General features: G+C 43.9%; 1 protein-coding gene across 1 annotated transcript in view; it reads right to left on the reverse strand.

Annotated features, from left to right (window-relative positions):
• Baiap2l1 (BAR/IMD domain containing adaptor protein 2 like 1) overlaps positions 1-13,589 on the reverse strand; it is a 92,881-nt gene that overhangs the window by 18,879 nt on the left and 60,413 nt on the right. Inside the window, exons 4-6 of the mRNA XM_021162665.2 lie at positions 812-873; positions 637-708; positions 73-210 (exon numbers count right to left, since the gene is read on the reverse strand). Coding sequence (XP_021018324.1) covers positions 73-210; positions 637-708; positions 812-873 — 272 coding nt within the window. The remainder of the gene's footprint in view (positions 1-72; positions 211-636; positions 709-811; positions 874-13,589) is intronic.

Below are 13,589 nucleotides of genomic sequence, written 5' to 3' on the forward strand. Positions count from 1 at the left end.
CTGGCTGAGGTGAGCCTCCCCTTAAGCTGTACATTCATGACTGACGGAGGAGGACATTGCTGAAACGCTCACCTCAATTTCTTTGTGTTCGTATTTGAGTGCGTTTCGTCCACCTTGACTTTTTCTTCTGATCTTCTTCAGCTCCGCCTGAGATTTCTCCAAAGAATCTAATTTATTCCTGTGTTCTGCTTGATATCTTTTAAGAGTAGCCTGTAAGTTAAACAATGTCTCACTGAGTGCTGTACAAGCTGTCTTGCGGTCACCTTTGCTCACACTTGCACTGTGTGTGGCTGACTGACCTCAATGCCTCACACATTCAGCTGGGACTTGAGAGTGATGGCCATACTGTTTCCATATCTATACCCCAGAGGACCCCCTCCGTTCAACTTGAATTCTTAGGACAATGTCTTTTCTTTTGAATTCCCTTGTTTCTCAAAGGTTTTTACACACTGGGTATTCAGTGTTTTGGTGAATACACAACAATACTAAAGGGCTGGGGATGTAGCTCAGTGGTAGAATGTTTGCCTAGTGTATGTCAGGCCTGGGGCCCATCCCCAGCAACACACGCGCGCACACACACACACACACACACACACACACACACGGTTGGCCAGGGTGGATGAAAAGCCCACTCACGTTCATATACTTTACATCAAGTTCTGTCTTCTTCTCCAGCTCATGGATAATCTCCTTATGGAATTTTTTGAACTGTTGACAAAATGAAAAAAATCTTTAAAAAATTGTATCTTATTTGAGTTGTAGGCAATATTTTTTAAAATACATTTTTAAAATATAACAAATGCCCACTTACATTTTCATCAAGAGTCTCATTGAGTTTCTTGTGGGTGCTGGAAATCTCTATGAGGACATGGCCTGTGAATGAAACCGTAAGGGGAAGCCATTGTGAGGTTTTGCAAAGGCATAAATATAAACGAAACAGTGGAAGCAGACGGTACAAGGCTGTCCTCAGGGGCTTCACATATTAAACACCAAGGCGAGTAGAGAGGAATGGATCCCAGGGACGGCGCAGAGGGATGTCTGCGAACTAACTTCCTCCATGGTAATGACGCCTACTCTGTTCTGGGATTCACCCTGCTCTTTCTAGTTTACTCACTCCCTCAGCCAAATCTTGCATATCTGATTTAACTTTTCAAGACAGATTTTGATTATTTATGTGCTTGTGTGAATGTGTGCCACATTTATGTGCCCGTGAAGGTCAGAAGAGGGTGTCAGATCTGGAGTTACAGGTGGTCATGAGCCACCTAATGGTCGGTACCAAGAAAAACTCATGTTCTCTGCAAGGACAGTGCTCGTATTCACTTTCACACACTGAGCCATTTCTCCAGCCCTGTGACTTAACTGTGAAATTATCTTACAAAAGATTAACTCAGTCATCACAGTAACTAATTATAGGAACAGAAGATTTATTTTTATCGAATCCCCAGGGTAATCTGATTATCTGATAACCACAAGAGAAAATCATCTTCTTTCTCTCATTTTACTTCCTGTATTTGTTTCGGAAAATACCAGCACCAGGGGAGACTGCAGCAGAGACAGTGTTCTGCCTCGGATCTCCTGGGATGATATGGAGTCTCTGGAACAGAGACTACTCCAGGGCAAAGGAGCCCCCACCCCCACCCCCTGCAGCAGGCAACATGATGACCACCTGGTTTGCAAGGCCAGCTCTCGTACAGGTGGGGTCTGTGTTTAAGCTTTGCCACTTTCCTCTGATCAAGGAGGACAAGAATTTCTCTGCCAAGCCACCTGCCTCAGAAACCACACAGGTCTTATGAATACAAGTAGGAAACTAGGAACTCATTTGGGATGGCTGCCACTGCCCTATGAAACCACAACAGAATGTACTGGTGGACTGCTTGATAGGCCAGTAGCTAGACCCAAAGGAATTTTTATGGCAAGCTGGACAGCTGTGGATGAGAAAGGATGAGACAGGAAGCCCCTGGAAGAGTAAGAAAAAAGGGAAAATGAGCACAGAGCCCATGGCTTCAGCTGTCACCAGTGCACAAGTGCCTCAACCACACTTAAGAGCATTTTTCGACATCTGCTTCTCAGACTTGCCAGCCCAGCCCTGCTCCTCCCTCATCTTCCATCTCAGAAATGCAGTGTGCTCCCAGACTTGGGTGTTCTATGTGTAAGAGTGAGCTCACCGGCACCATGCCTCCTAATCCCTCCTAACCCCAGCCAGCCAGTCATGGTGGGAAACCTCTCACCTATGTGTCATGCCCATGACAAAGTCATTTAGTGTGCACTGGTGCCACTCGGGAAGAACACGAACCTTACCCATATCTGTGCCTGTCCTACCCTGAGAAGATGACAGACACGCTGGACAAACTGAAGTCATAGACGTGTGCTTCCCAAGTCCACTCAACAAAAGTGGAAGATGGCCCCCACACAGCTAGGTCTCTTAGGAGTCTCCTCCACTCCATCCCTGTCCAGTGCATTCCTCATTTCTCTGGAGTAGGTTCTCTCTTGGGTCAGCTTTACATGGTGCCGGAGGTCTTTCTAAAAGCAAAGAACAGGCAGCCTCCCTGTTCTTTCCAGTGTCCCAGATAAAACAACCTGTGATCGATAAGGGGAAGGCCTCTATAGACAAGTGCTGTGTAACCTTGGGTATGATGGACACAAAGAACTGCTTGTACATAACCTGGAGAAGTCACAGGTCACCAGGATCCAAGGACACACACTGTCCCCTAAGCTAATGTGCCGGATGAAGGAGAGCTATGGCAGAAAGGAGTCAGGGTTTTTAACCAATCAGGTTCATTAGCTCCCCACCCTAATGATGCCAGCTAAAATTTCCAAAAGTCAATATAAAAAGACAAGCTAGACGCTCACAAGAGACGTCTGCAGCCTGGCCAAGAATATAACTACATTACTATGTCACTTCAGATATGGAAACATTCAGACTTACTTTAAATCTATTTTGAACCATAAAAAAAAATCCCTTGTTGGAAATTTAAAAAAAAAAAAAAACAAAACAAAAACAAAATACACTTCAATTACCTGAAAACTCAGCACTCAGTTCTTGGCAAGTCACATCTTCTTAGAAAAGAAAATGTAAAACTGTTTTGGCTGAAACCATCAGGATTCTGTTGGAAGGCACAGTGGTCACATTTCTTTCTTATGTGACCCTTCTTGAACTGGGTTTCTGCAGCCTCACTCCAGTGCGGACCTCAGAGCACTGCGCTGTGAGCCGAGCACAGCTCTACTCAGGACTCTGCCTTGCCAGCCCAGCTCACCTCCCGCGGGTTCCCGCTGTCCATACTCCTGTGCGGTTTCTGCCACTTCAGACACTCACAGAGGTAGGATGTCGGGAACCCTGACCTGGTTAGTCTTGGCCACCACGGTCTGTGGAATTCCAAAGTTGACCTCCCAGAGGAACTCCCAAGTCCTTGGTTTTAGAAAACTGACCGAGACACACCTTGGTTGTGATTGTGTAACCCGCAGAAGAGTACCTTGAAACAGACACAAAACTGCCTTTAGGTTAAGTCCATTGACGTCTACTCTCAGTTTGGGCAAGTGTTACTTCAGGAATGAAAGCATCCTGCTCTGCGCTTTTGGATGCCCCATGCTCTAACCAATGTTTTCATGAATTATATTTGAGAAGGAGAAAGGACAGAGAACACTGAGGGAGGAGCTGAAAGAGCCCAACCCAGACTCAGACAGAGCAGAGAGTGCATGCCTCAACAGGAAGCTATGCTGCAGGCTGCACCAGCCCTCTCCTTTCTCCTTTCAGGTTGGGAGCCAACATCTCAGGAGGAAATTCACATCATTATAGCCATGTGACTCAATCTGAATAAATTGGATTCTTAATAGGGGCAATAATAGGGAATTTATTGTTAAAATTAAAAATTCTCGCAGTGCTGTAGATGGAACTTGCCATGTGGGCAAGTTCTGTACTGAGCCACAGTGCTGGCTAAATCAAAGGGATTTAGGTAAAACATGGACACAACAAAACATTTCAAATTCCTGAGCTCAACTGAGACAGTGCTCATAGCAACTATGGCAAACAGCAATATTATTCTAGGTTTTAGGAATATAATTTAAACAATGCTTTGTAACGGCTATGCATGTGGCTGGTAGGCAAAGTGACCTTAAAATGTTAAATAATAAGACTTAAAGAAAATAGCTGGTCAGGCTGGAGAGATTGCTCAATGGTAAAGAGCACTGACTGTTCTTCTGAAGGTCCTGAGTTCAAATCCCAGCAACCATATGGTGGCTCACAACCATCTGTAATGAGATCTGACGCCCTCTTCTGGTGTATTTGAAGACAGTGACAGTGTACTTAGATAAAATAATAAATAAATCTTTGGGTCAGAGCGAGCAGTTAGGCAAGTGCTCATCAACTGAGCTACATTCTCAATTTGCACTAGAGTTTCTCTAACTGTTCTTTGACACAGGCTCTTGTAATATAGGCTGTCTTCAAATTTACAATCCTCCTCTGTCTACCTTCTAAGTGCTGGGATTACAAACATGCACCACCACACCCAGCCGGTCTATTAATAAACTTCAGTGAGATAAGTCTTTACCAATTCACTGTAAGAATGTGGAGGAGCCAGATGGAGCCTGCCAAGGACAGAGGCAGCAAAGAACACACGCTGAATTCAGGAATTCAGGCAGACATTTAAAAGAAGAGAGAGAGAGAGAGAGAGAGAGAGAGAGAGAGAGAGAGAGAGAGAGAGAGAGAGAGAGAGAGAAAACCAAGCCCAGTTCTTTCCATTTATATCTGGTCACAGATAATTACAACACATTTGTTATTTCCAGAGAGTACAGGGTAATGACTGAGTCACATGCTACATCCTACATGCTACTACAAGAGGGATCAGATAATAAAATGACGCTGTAGAAGCCAACCTACTAATGGCCTGAAGTCATACTCTGTGGACTGAAGTGAAAATGACCAAAAATGTCACTGGGAAACTGTATAGTTTTTCTGAGTGGCTTACTTTGCTTGTTTTGGTTTGTTTGCTTGCTTGCTTGCTTGTTTAAGACAGGGTTTCTCTGTGTATCCCTGGCTGTCTCAGAATTCAATCTGTAGATCAGGCTCTTTCAGACTCAGAGATCCACCTGCCTCTGCCTCACGATTGCTGGGAATAAAGGTGTGTGTGTGCTGCCTGTGCTCGGCGGCTTTCCTGACAGTTTTACAGGTAGCAAATGTGATGAGGAGAAACTACAATGGGGTCTAAGAAGGTAAAGGGTGGCTGCCAAGCCTGGCAACTGAATTCAAACCCTGGGATCCAGGTGGAGGAAGAGAGTGGCAACTCCTACAGCTTTTCTTTGACTTTCACATGCAAAATAAATAAAGTGCAATAAAAAATTCATCAGTACAGCGAAGGCAGAAAGCAAAGCCCACAGATGTGCTGCTGAACTGACAGGTGTGTGCTAAAGATGCACAGCACCCACCCTAACCACAAAAACCGGAGCACACTCAGGACGGTCCACTGCCTTTACACAGGGCTCTTAGCCCCTGGAGGCAGGCGGTGGCTATCCTCTGATCAGCGCTTCTTTAATCCCAGTACTTGGGAGGGAGAGGCAGACATATCTCTGAGTTCAAGGCCAGCCTGGTCTACAAAGTGAGTTCCAGGACAACCAAGGATACACAGAGAAACTCTGTCTTGGAAAACAAAACAAAACAAAAACCCACAAAACCCCCCAAAACCCCAAACCAAACCAAACAAACAAAAAAACCAACCAAACAAAATCCCAACCAACAGTCAAGCAAATGAGCAACAATAGAAGAAAAACTTCACAAATAGCAACATATCTGTACAACAGAGCTTAGCTGGGTCTAATTCTTGACTTAACCAACTGAAGCTACAGCTCCAATTAATGTCTTGTAACATCATATAATTATTCTGCCAGTGTTCCCCAAAATAAACAAATAAATGACCCGGAGGGGTATGTCAAAAGAGTCAGCTCTTCAGATATGGGGTATTCTAACCTGAGCATCAAAACAGTGAAGGACGGCAATAAACTATAGATCATGAAAGGATCTGCCAGACTTGGGAAATCACCATTTAGCCACCATCATAGGAAAGACTGTTAGAGCAAAAATCACTAACAGGTGTAAAGTTACGATGAGGAATAAGCTAAGATTCTTGTTAAGAGAAATGTTTTTAAAAATCCAAAATGAACTGGAAAGCAGACAGTGCCTTTATATGAAAGATGAGAGGAAAAGTGACCAGTGTGCTCACAGTTGATACTCACCAGATACAAATTGGCTTGGATAGGATTCTAGCGAGGACAAAGATCTGGCACCTAAAATACCTTGAGGTCCTGGTCCAGACTCAACCTCTGCTTAGCATTTATAAAACAGGTTTACAGTACCAATACTGTAACTGAATCTAACTGAATGAAATGTCTTTACCTATTTACATTTATTGTGTGTGTGTGTGTGTGTGTGTGTGCGTGTGTGTGTGTACACGCACACACACATATGGAGGTCAGAAGACGATGACTTAGTTGGAGTTCTCTTCTTTTACTATGTGGGTTTTTGGAGATTGAACTTAGGCTTTTACCCACTGGGCTATCTCACGGACCCCTCATTTACCTACTTAGTATTGGAGGAGGGAGAAGAGGAGGAGGAGAAGGAGGAGGAAGAAGGGGAGAAGGATGCAGATTATGTCGTCCTGGTCCTGGGGAGTCCAGTGCTGATTGCTGGAGATAATGGATGGATAAGAAGGTTTACTGGTAGGTGTGTTTTGACACCTAAGCTGTACTTGAAGTAAGATCTCTAGCAACCTCCTCCTTAGAAAGTGAATAGTTCTCCAAGTCAAATAGAAGTTGCAGCTACATGCTGGAGAGATGGCGCATGGTTAACTACCACTCTTGAAGAGGATCTGAGTTCGATTCCCACTATAACCTCCTGTAACTCCAGCTCTGTGGGAATCTGAGGTCTCTGACTTCTGTGGGTATCTACACTCACATGTACACACACACACACACACACACAATTAAAAATAGTAATTTAAAAATTCCCTTTAAAAGGGTACAGTCAGAATGGGGAGTGGTTGCGCACACCTTGATTCCAGAATTCTGGCTGCCAAGACAGGAGGATTTTTGAGTTTGGCACAAATCTGGGTCATAGAATAGGATTGTGTCACAAAAAACTGAAGGAAAAAAAGATAACTATAAACCTAGATTTTTTTTTTCTTCTTGGAGGTGTCTCTTTTAGACACTGGACAAATAAAACTTATTTTTTGATAGCTGGGTGTTGGTAGTACACGCCTTTAATCCCAGCACTTGGAAGGCAGAGACAGAAAGATCTCTGTGAGTTCAAGCACAGCCTGGTCTTTCTTCCTTAGTAAGTTTCAGGACAGCCAGGGCTATATAGAGAGACTCTGTCTCAACAACACCACCACCCTAACAAACAAACAAACCCAAAACAAAACAAAAACAATTTAATTTTTGTCAGTTTAGAATGAACTGCCCAAAGGGAAGCGGCTTTGCACACGAGCCTGTCAGAAGCTGCTGGTAGTGTCAGGCAGGGGCACAGCATCCTTGGGAAGAAGGTGGAGGCTGGAGAAGAACAAGGTGTGTGACCATCAGTCCCACACAGAGCTCAAGCAGGAAGCCTCAGACACGGTCAAAGCTTTTGCACAAAGGTATGGTCCCAGCCAGGCTTCTTAGCACCGTGCACACAAAGAATGTTAGTATAATTAAGGAGTCCCTTATTTCCCAGAGCTTACCTTTCAGAGCTCCAGTGGTTCCATTCTGTAAAGATAGAAAAAAATTCCCCCCAGGCTTCCAATGACAGAGATAGGCAGCCATTGTGAAATAAGCCCAGAGCCCTGTTCTAGGCTCTGTCAGAGAGACTGGCCTTCAAGGGCAAGCTGCAGCAGTGAAGCCTCATTTGACCTGGGACCAGCAATTAATCTCAGGGCCTCTCAAGCTTTCTCATAAAGGTCAAAGAAAGGCTAAGAAGCTCTCCCCAAGGTCAGCTTCAGGGTTGTCTGAAACTTCCACAAAACAACCCAAGATTCCCACTGACGATAAAGAAAGGAAGCTTCCCTTTATCACCCACGCCACCAACAGCGAGCCAGGAAAGGACCCGAGTTACAACTGCCAGGCTCCACCCAACATTGACTATATCCCAACTCCTAGCTAGATCAAAAAAAGAATTTACACCAAAGGACTACCTTCCTCTTACCTGGTATATTATATATTTTATTATAATTTTCACTAACAAAGTAGACACACTAAGGAAAAACAATCTGAAGAGACAAGGCAAACACCAGACCCAGACTCAGATATGGTGGAAATTTTGAAAATGCAAGACTGATACTTTAGCTGGATGTAATAATGCACACTGATAATCTTAATATTCAGGGTGAGACAGAGGGCTGCCAGTTTGAAGACTTTAATCCCAGCACTTGGGAGGCAGATATTCGAGGCCAGCTTGGTCTACAGCGTGAGTTCCAGGACAGACAGGGATATACAGAGAAACCTTGTCTTAAACAAAACAAAATAACCAACCAACCAAACAAACAAACAAACATAACCCTCAAAGAAAGAAACCCAGCTATGATTAACATGCAAGGATGCTCCAGGGAAAAATGGAAAGACATGTAAGAACAGACATGTAAGAGCAGATGAGCAATGTACTCAGACTCAACTCAGAGGAATAATCAAAGACAGGGATAGAAACGGGTGGAGACTGCCTCTGCCTCTGGCTTTTTAAGAGACTGTCTGTAGCTAAGGAAAGATATGTTACTACAACCCTCTGAAACTGACAAAAAGAATGGAACAAAGGAACAAAATATCCAAGAACCGTGAGCAACCTCCATAAAGGGAAAACCAGGGAGAGAAAAGAGCAATAGTGTTGGAGACTATTTTCCAAATAATGACAGATATTCACTCACAGACCCAGGAAGCTCAGAGAACACAGAAGAGACACCGAAGAGACACCGAAGAGACACCGACACCTGTGTCTATCATACACAAAATACCAAAGATAAATAGTCATTCCTGAAGAGGCCATAGGGTGGGACACACCAAGGCTGCAGAGGAGCCGGATAAGAATTACATCAGACTTCCCCTCATAAACCACATAAGAGAGTATAAAGTGGGCCATGGTGCAAGCCCGAAATCTCAGCACTTGGGGTCGAGGTAAGAGGATTGCAAATTCTTTATAGCTTATGCTTTGCAGTGCAACCTGTTCTCCCTCTCCTCCACCAAAAAAAGGGGGGGGGGGTACCAGCAAACCAGCCTGGAAGCACATAACCCCGCAGAGGTAACCCCAGTACTCAAAATGCTTGAAGTAGGACTGTCATGCAAAGCTAGCTGGGCTGTGAAGTAAATGGCTGGCCAGCTAAGGCTTCATGAACTACAAATTACCAAAGACTGTAAAAATCTGAGAGTCCCAAGACTCACCAACCTAACTTATTTATCTGGTAAAATTATCCTCTAAATACACAGAACACGCGCGCGCACACACACACACACACACACACACACACACACGCGCGAGCAGAGGCTAGAAGTGTCATCCGGGTTGCTCATGTTGAGAAGCAGGCCTCTCTGCTTTGACTCCTTCCCCATCATGGTTACAGTACAAAGCGCTGTGATGAAGGCAGCTGTCAGGGTTAGCTGCCAGGGCATGGGTGTCTTTATTTTCCTTTTTAGGGGGAAAGCAGTTTTATTTTAATTTTATGGCCTCCTCCCACCCATCCCTTTAAGGGATCTAATTGCATTGGTTAAATGCAGCTAACCAGTTTTTTGAATATGCTCTCTAGCCAAGTCTAACTTTAGACACTGTAGACGCTTGATTGTCTGGACCAAAATGGGAACATTAAATAAATATCACTTATAACACTGTGACTTTGCTGTCAAGTGTAGATTCCCTGCCTCCCACCCCCTACCTACAAAGGATGAAGAAAAAGCTTGTGACCATTTTGTATGGCTTGTCTGGAAACTTCTGTAAATCTTATGTTTTAGTACAATATTTTTTGTTAATCTAAAAACAAAAAACAAAAAAACCCTGTCTCAAATTACCCTCCCCAACTGTCCCTAGTTAAAATGATAAATGACTGCACAATACTATCAGAAGCAGTGACTGAGTAGCTCCTGTTTGTGGTAAGGAAACAGTTGTTACAGTGCCTCCAAGTTAGAAAGGAGAAACTAAGTAAGGCCCTGTCACTGGACAGACATGGCCTCTGTCTTCTGTTTTCTGTTTCTCTGTATAACAACCACCACCCTGGGTGTCGTGGAACTTGCTTTGTAGGCCAGGTTGGCCTTGAACTGACAGAGCTCTGCCTCCCTCCCAGGCGCTGGAGTAAAGGTACGTGCCACCACACCTGGCTGCCTTCCGGGTTTTTAGCCTCGTGAAAGAAACATGCAATGTGTTTCAACAGAAACTGTACTTTGAGTCTTCACTTTTGGTCTTTTGCTGGGCTAGTGGTACACGGCACAATACTTCCTTGTGATATGGGGCAAGGGTGGAAGGTCAGGACTGAATCAGTCACTCAATCGCTAGGGGAAACACCCAGGCATGGATAACCTTAAGTGTGCACTGTTTCAAGAAGGGACCGGGACCACAAAACCTAAATATTCTACGACCCCAACTGCATGGCGCTCTAGCAAAGGAAGAACTTTAGAGACAGCAAAATGATCAGTGCCAGGGGCTTGTGGGTAGTGACTTGCCAAGTTAACAGAATGCAGCATGAACCCTAATGTAGACTGAAGTCTTTAGTGAATGATAGATTACCAATACTGTTACCAGTTAGCCTCACAACCAGTCTCACAAAGCAGCATGTTTGAAATGAGGGACGGAAAGAGGGTTTATGGACAGAGCTCGAGGACTACTGCTTCTGTAAGGCCGAAGCACTAAAAACAGGTCGGAAGGGGAAAGAAGACAAAGCCAGTTACAGACAACAGCCCTGTGGGTATTTTAAAATCAAGTCTCAGTAAGGTATGGAACAGGAAAGCAATACACCACCAAGTCTATAGAATGGAATATTAGGGATCTAGTGGTTACCTCACTGACAAAATCGGGAACCAGTTTTAAACCAGAAGAGAGATACAGGGTTTAGGTGACATTTCTGTCACTGGCCTGATAAACTGATTCTGAAAGCAAATTGAATGTTATTTCCCACCTGACTCTTGATTAACAATTAGCCTACCTGCTGTCACAAGTATAGCAAGATAAACACAGGATCTATGATAATACTTAAGGTGAATTTATTTTAAAAAAAAGATATTTATTTATTTATTTATTGTTATGAGTATACTGTAGCTGTCTTCAGACACACCAGAAGAGGGCATCAGATCCCATTACAGATGGTTGTGAGCCACCATGTGATTGCTAGGAATTGAACATAGGATCTCTGGAAGAGCAGTCAGTGCTTTTAATCACTGAGCCATCACTCCAGCCCTTAAGGTGAATTTCTTATTTAAATTTTGTTTTTGTACGTATGATGTGTCTACGTATGTGTTCATGTGAAGGCAAGCATATACACGTGGAGACCAGAGACAACCTCAGGTATGGAGCCTCACCTTTTCACTCTGCCTGAGAGTCTGCTCTTTCTACTTTCTGCATAATATGCCAGACTAGTTGGCTCTGGAGCGTTCAGGGACTCTCTTGTTTCTGCCTCTATTCAGCATTACCATATCCAGCCTACATGGGTTCTGGGGAATCCAAATTCTAATCCACAGAGCCATCTTACCAGCTGAATACCTCCAGTTGGATGTTAATGTACTATTTTTCACTTCAGCTAAAAGAATAGGTTTCTTATTATTATTGTATGTGCCATGGATGGAGGCCAGAGGGTAACTTTTGGGAGCCTGTTCTCTCCACCCACTTTATATGGGTCCTTGGGGATCAACTCAAACTCAGGTGACTAGGCTTGCATAGAAAGTGCCTTTACCCACTGAGTCATCTTGCTGGTCCAAAAGAATGCTTTAATTTATTCAAGTGTATCAACTGTATATCACATAGAAAAAAACATCAATTTTGTTTTCATATAGAAATGATAAGCAATTGTTTTCTTTACAGCTTAATATAAAACACAACATTAAAAGATTAGTGTTGCCGGGCGTGGTGGCGCACGCCTTTAATCCCAGCACTCGGGAGGCAGAGGCAGGCAGATTTCTGAGTTCGAGGCCAGCCTGGTCTACAGAGTGAGTTCCAGGACATCCAGGGCTATACAGAGAAACCCTGTCTCGAAAAACAAAAAAAACCAAAAGATTAGTGTGTTCCACAAATAACTTCCAGTGAGGTGAATTGAACATTAATGATTCATTTTTCTTATTTACTGAAATATATCTACCATGATGCTGATACCAATGAAAGCAGTTATGCGCCATCAACCATCAATCATGAATGAGGTGACAATGGCTCATTTCTGATAATGTAGTCAATTAACTGTAGACATTTTCATCCAAGACTTAATGAATGGTACATCTGGAATTGTACACATTTCTGTTTTTGTTTTTATTTTATGTTATGTGGCAGTGTGTGTGTGTGTGTGTGCTTGCGTGCACGAGCACATGAAGGCTAGACGGTGGCATCAGATCTTGAGCAGGAATTGTAGATGGGTAATATGGATGCTTAGAACAGCACTGGGGTCCTTTAGAGAGTAGCAAGTTCTCTTAATTGCTTAATCATGTCTCCAGTCCCTGAGGATCTTACCGAGCTCTTGAGAGAATGGAAGATTTTCTTAAGATTCCAGAAGGACTCTACTGAGAGGGAGACCAGGTCTGACCCTGAGCTTGGGATCCTGACATCTAGGTGTCCTTCGTTCAACTCTAAGTGGAGAGTTCATGGGGAAGGGATCAGGTTTGCATCACTGGGTACCAGTGACTATCTACCTTCCCTGTCAACCTGATTGGACTGAAAGCTCATCTCTGGGTGTCTGCAAGGACATTTCCAGAGAGTTAATAAATCAGGAAAGCTCTGACTTACTTCACAGATTAATCCCATACTATGATGGCATTACTGGGAGGAAGGGAGCGAAAAGTGAGAAGTGGGCCCAGGTGCCTGCAAGAAGGTCTTGCACCCCGGCTGAGTCTGAGGCATCTATCCTGGCCTGGCTGTTCTCTCTACTCCCTTTGCTGCTTCCTGCTGCCATGGTGTGCCTACTCTGTTCTTTACACCTTCTCCGTCATGACTGACTATCCCCCATCACTCCTGAAAATACCAGCCCAAGTCAGTAATTCCTTCCTTTTACGTTGGTTTAGGAATCTATCAGCACGATGCACAAGTACCTAATGCAGTACACACAGCTGAAGTGATGCTCAGGACACGGAGGCAAAAGTCTCATCAGTACCAGAGCCATCGTGAGATGGCTGTGGGCACAGGCACTTGCCACCAAGCGTGATGATGTGAAGACTCACATATTACAACAGAACCACTGATTTCCACACGCATGCCATGGCACGCTCATATATGTATGTACAGAGACATGTACAAAAATATAAATGTAATAAAAATTTAAAAATGCTAGAGCATTTGAATTTATTCTAAAGATAGAATTGTGAAAGGCTGGGCAGTAATAGAGGCACATGTAGGCTAAGGATTGGGCTGGTCCTGTGAAAGGCTGGGCAGTACCATAGAGGCACACATAGGCTAAGGATTG

Source organism: Mus caroli, unplaced genomic scaffold, assembly GCF_978045245.1.
Source record: "Mus caroli unplaced genomic scaffold, Mus_caroli_1 scaffold_4, whole genome shotgun sequence".
NCBI lineage: Eukaryota > Metazoa > Chordata > Mammalia > Rodentia > Muridae > Mus > Mus caroli.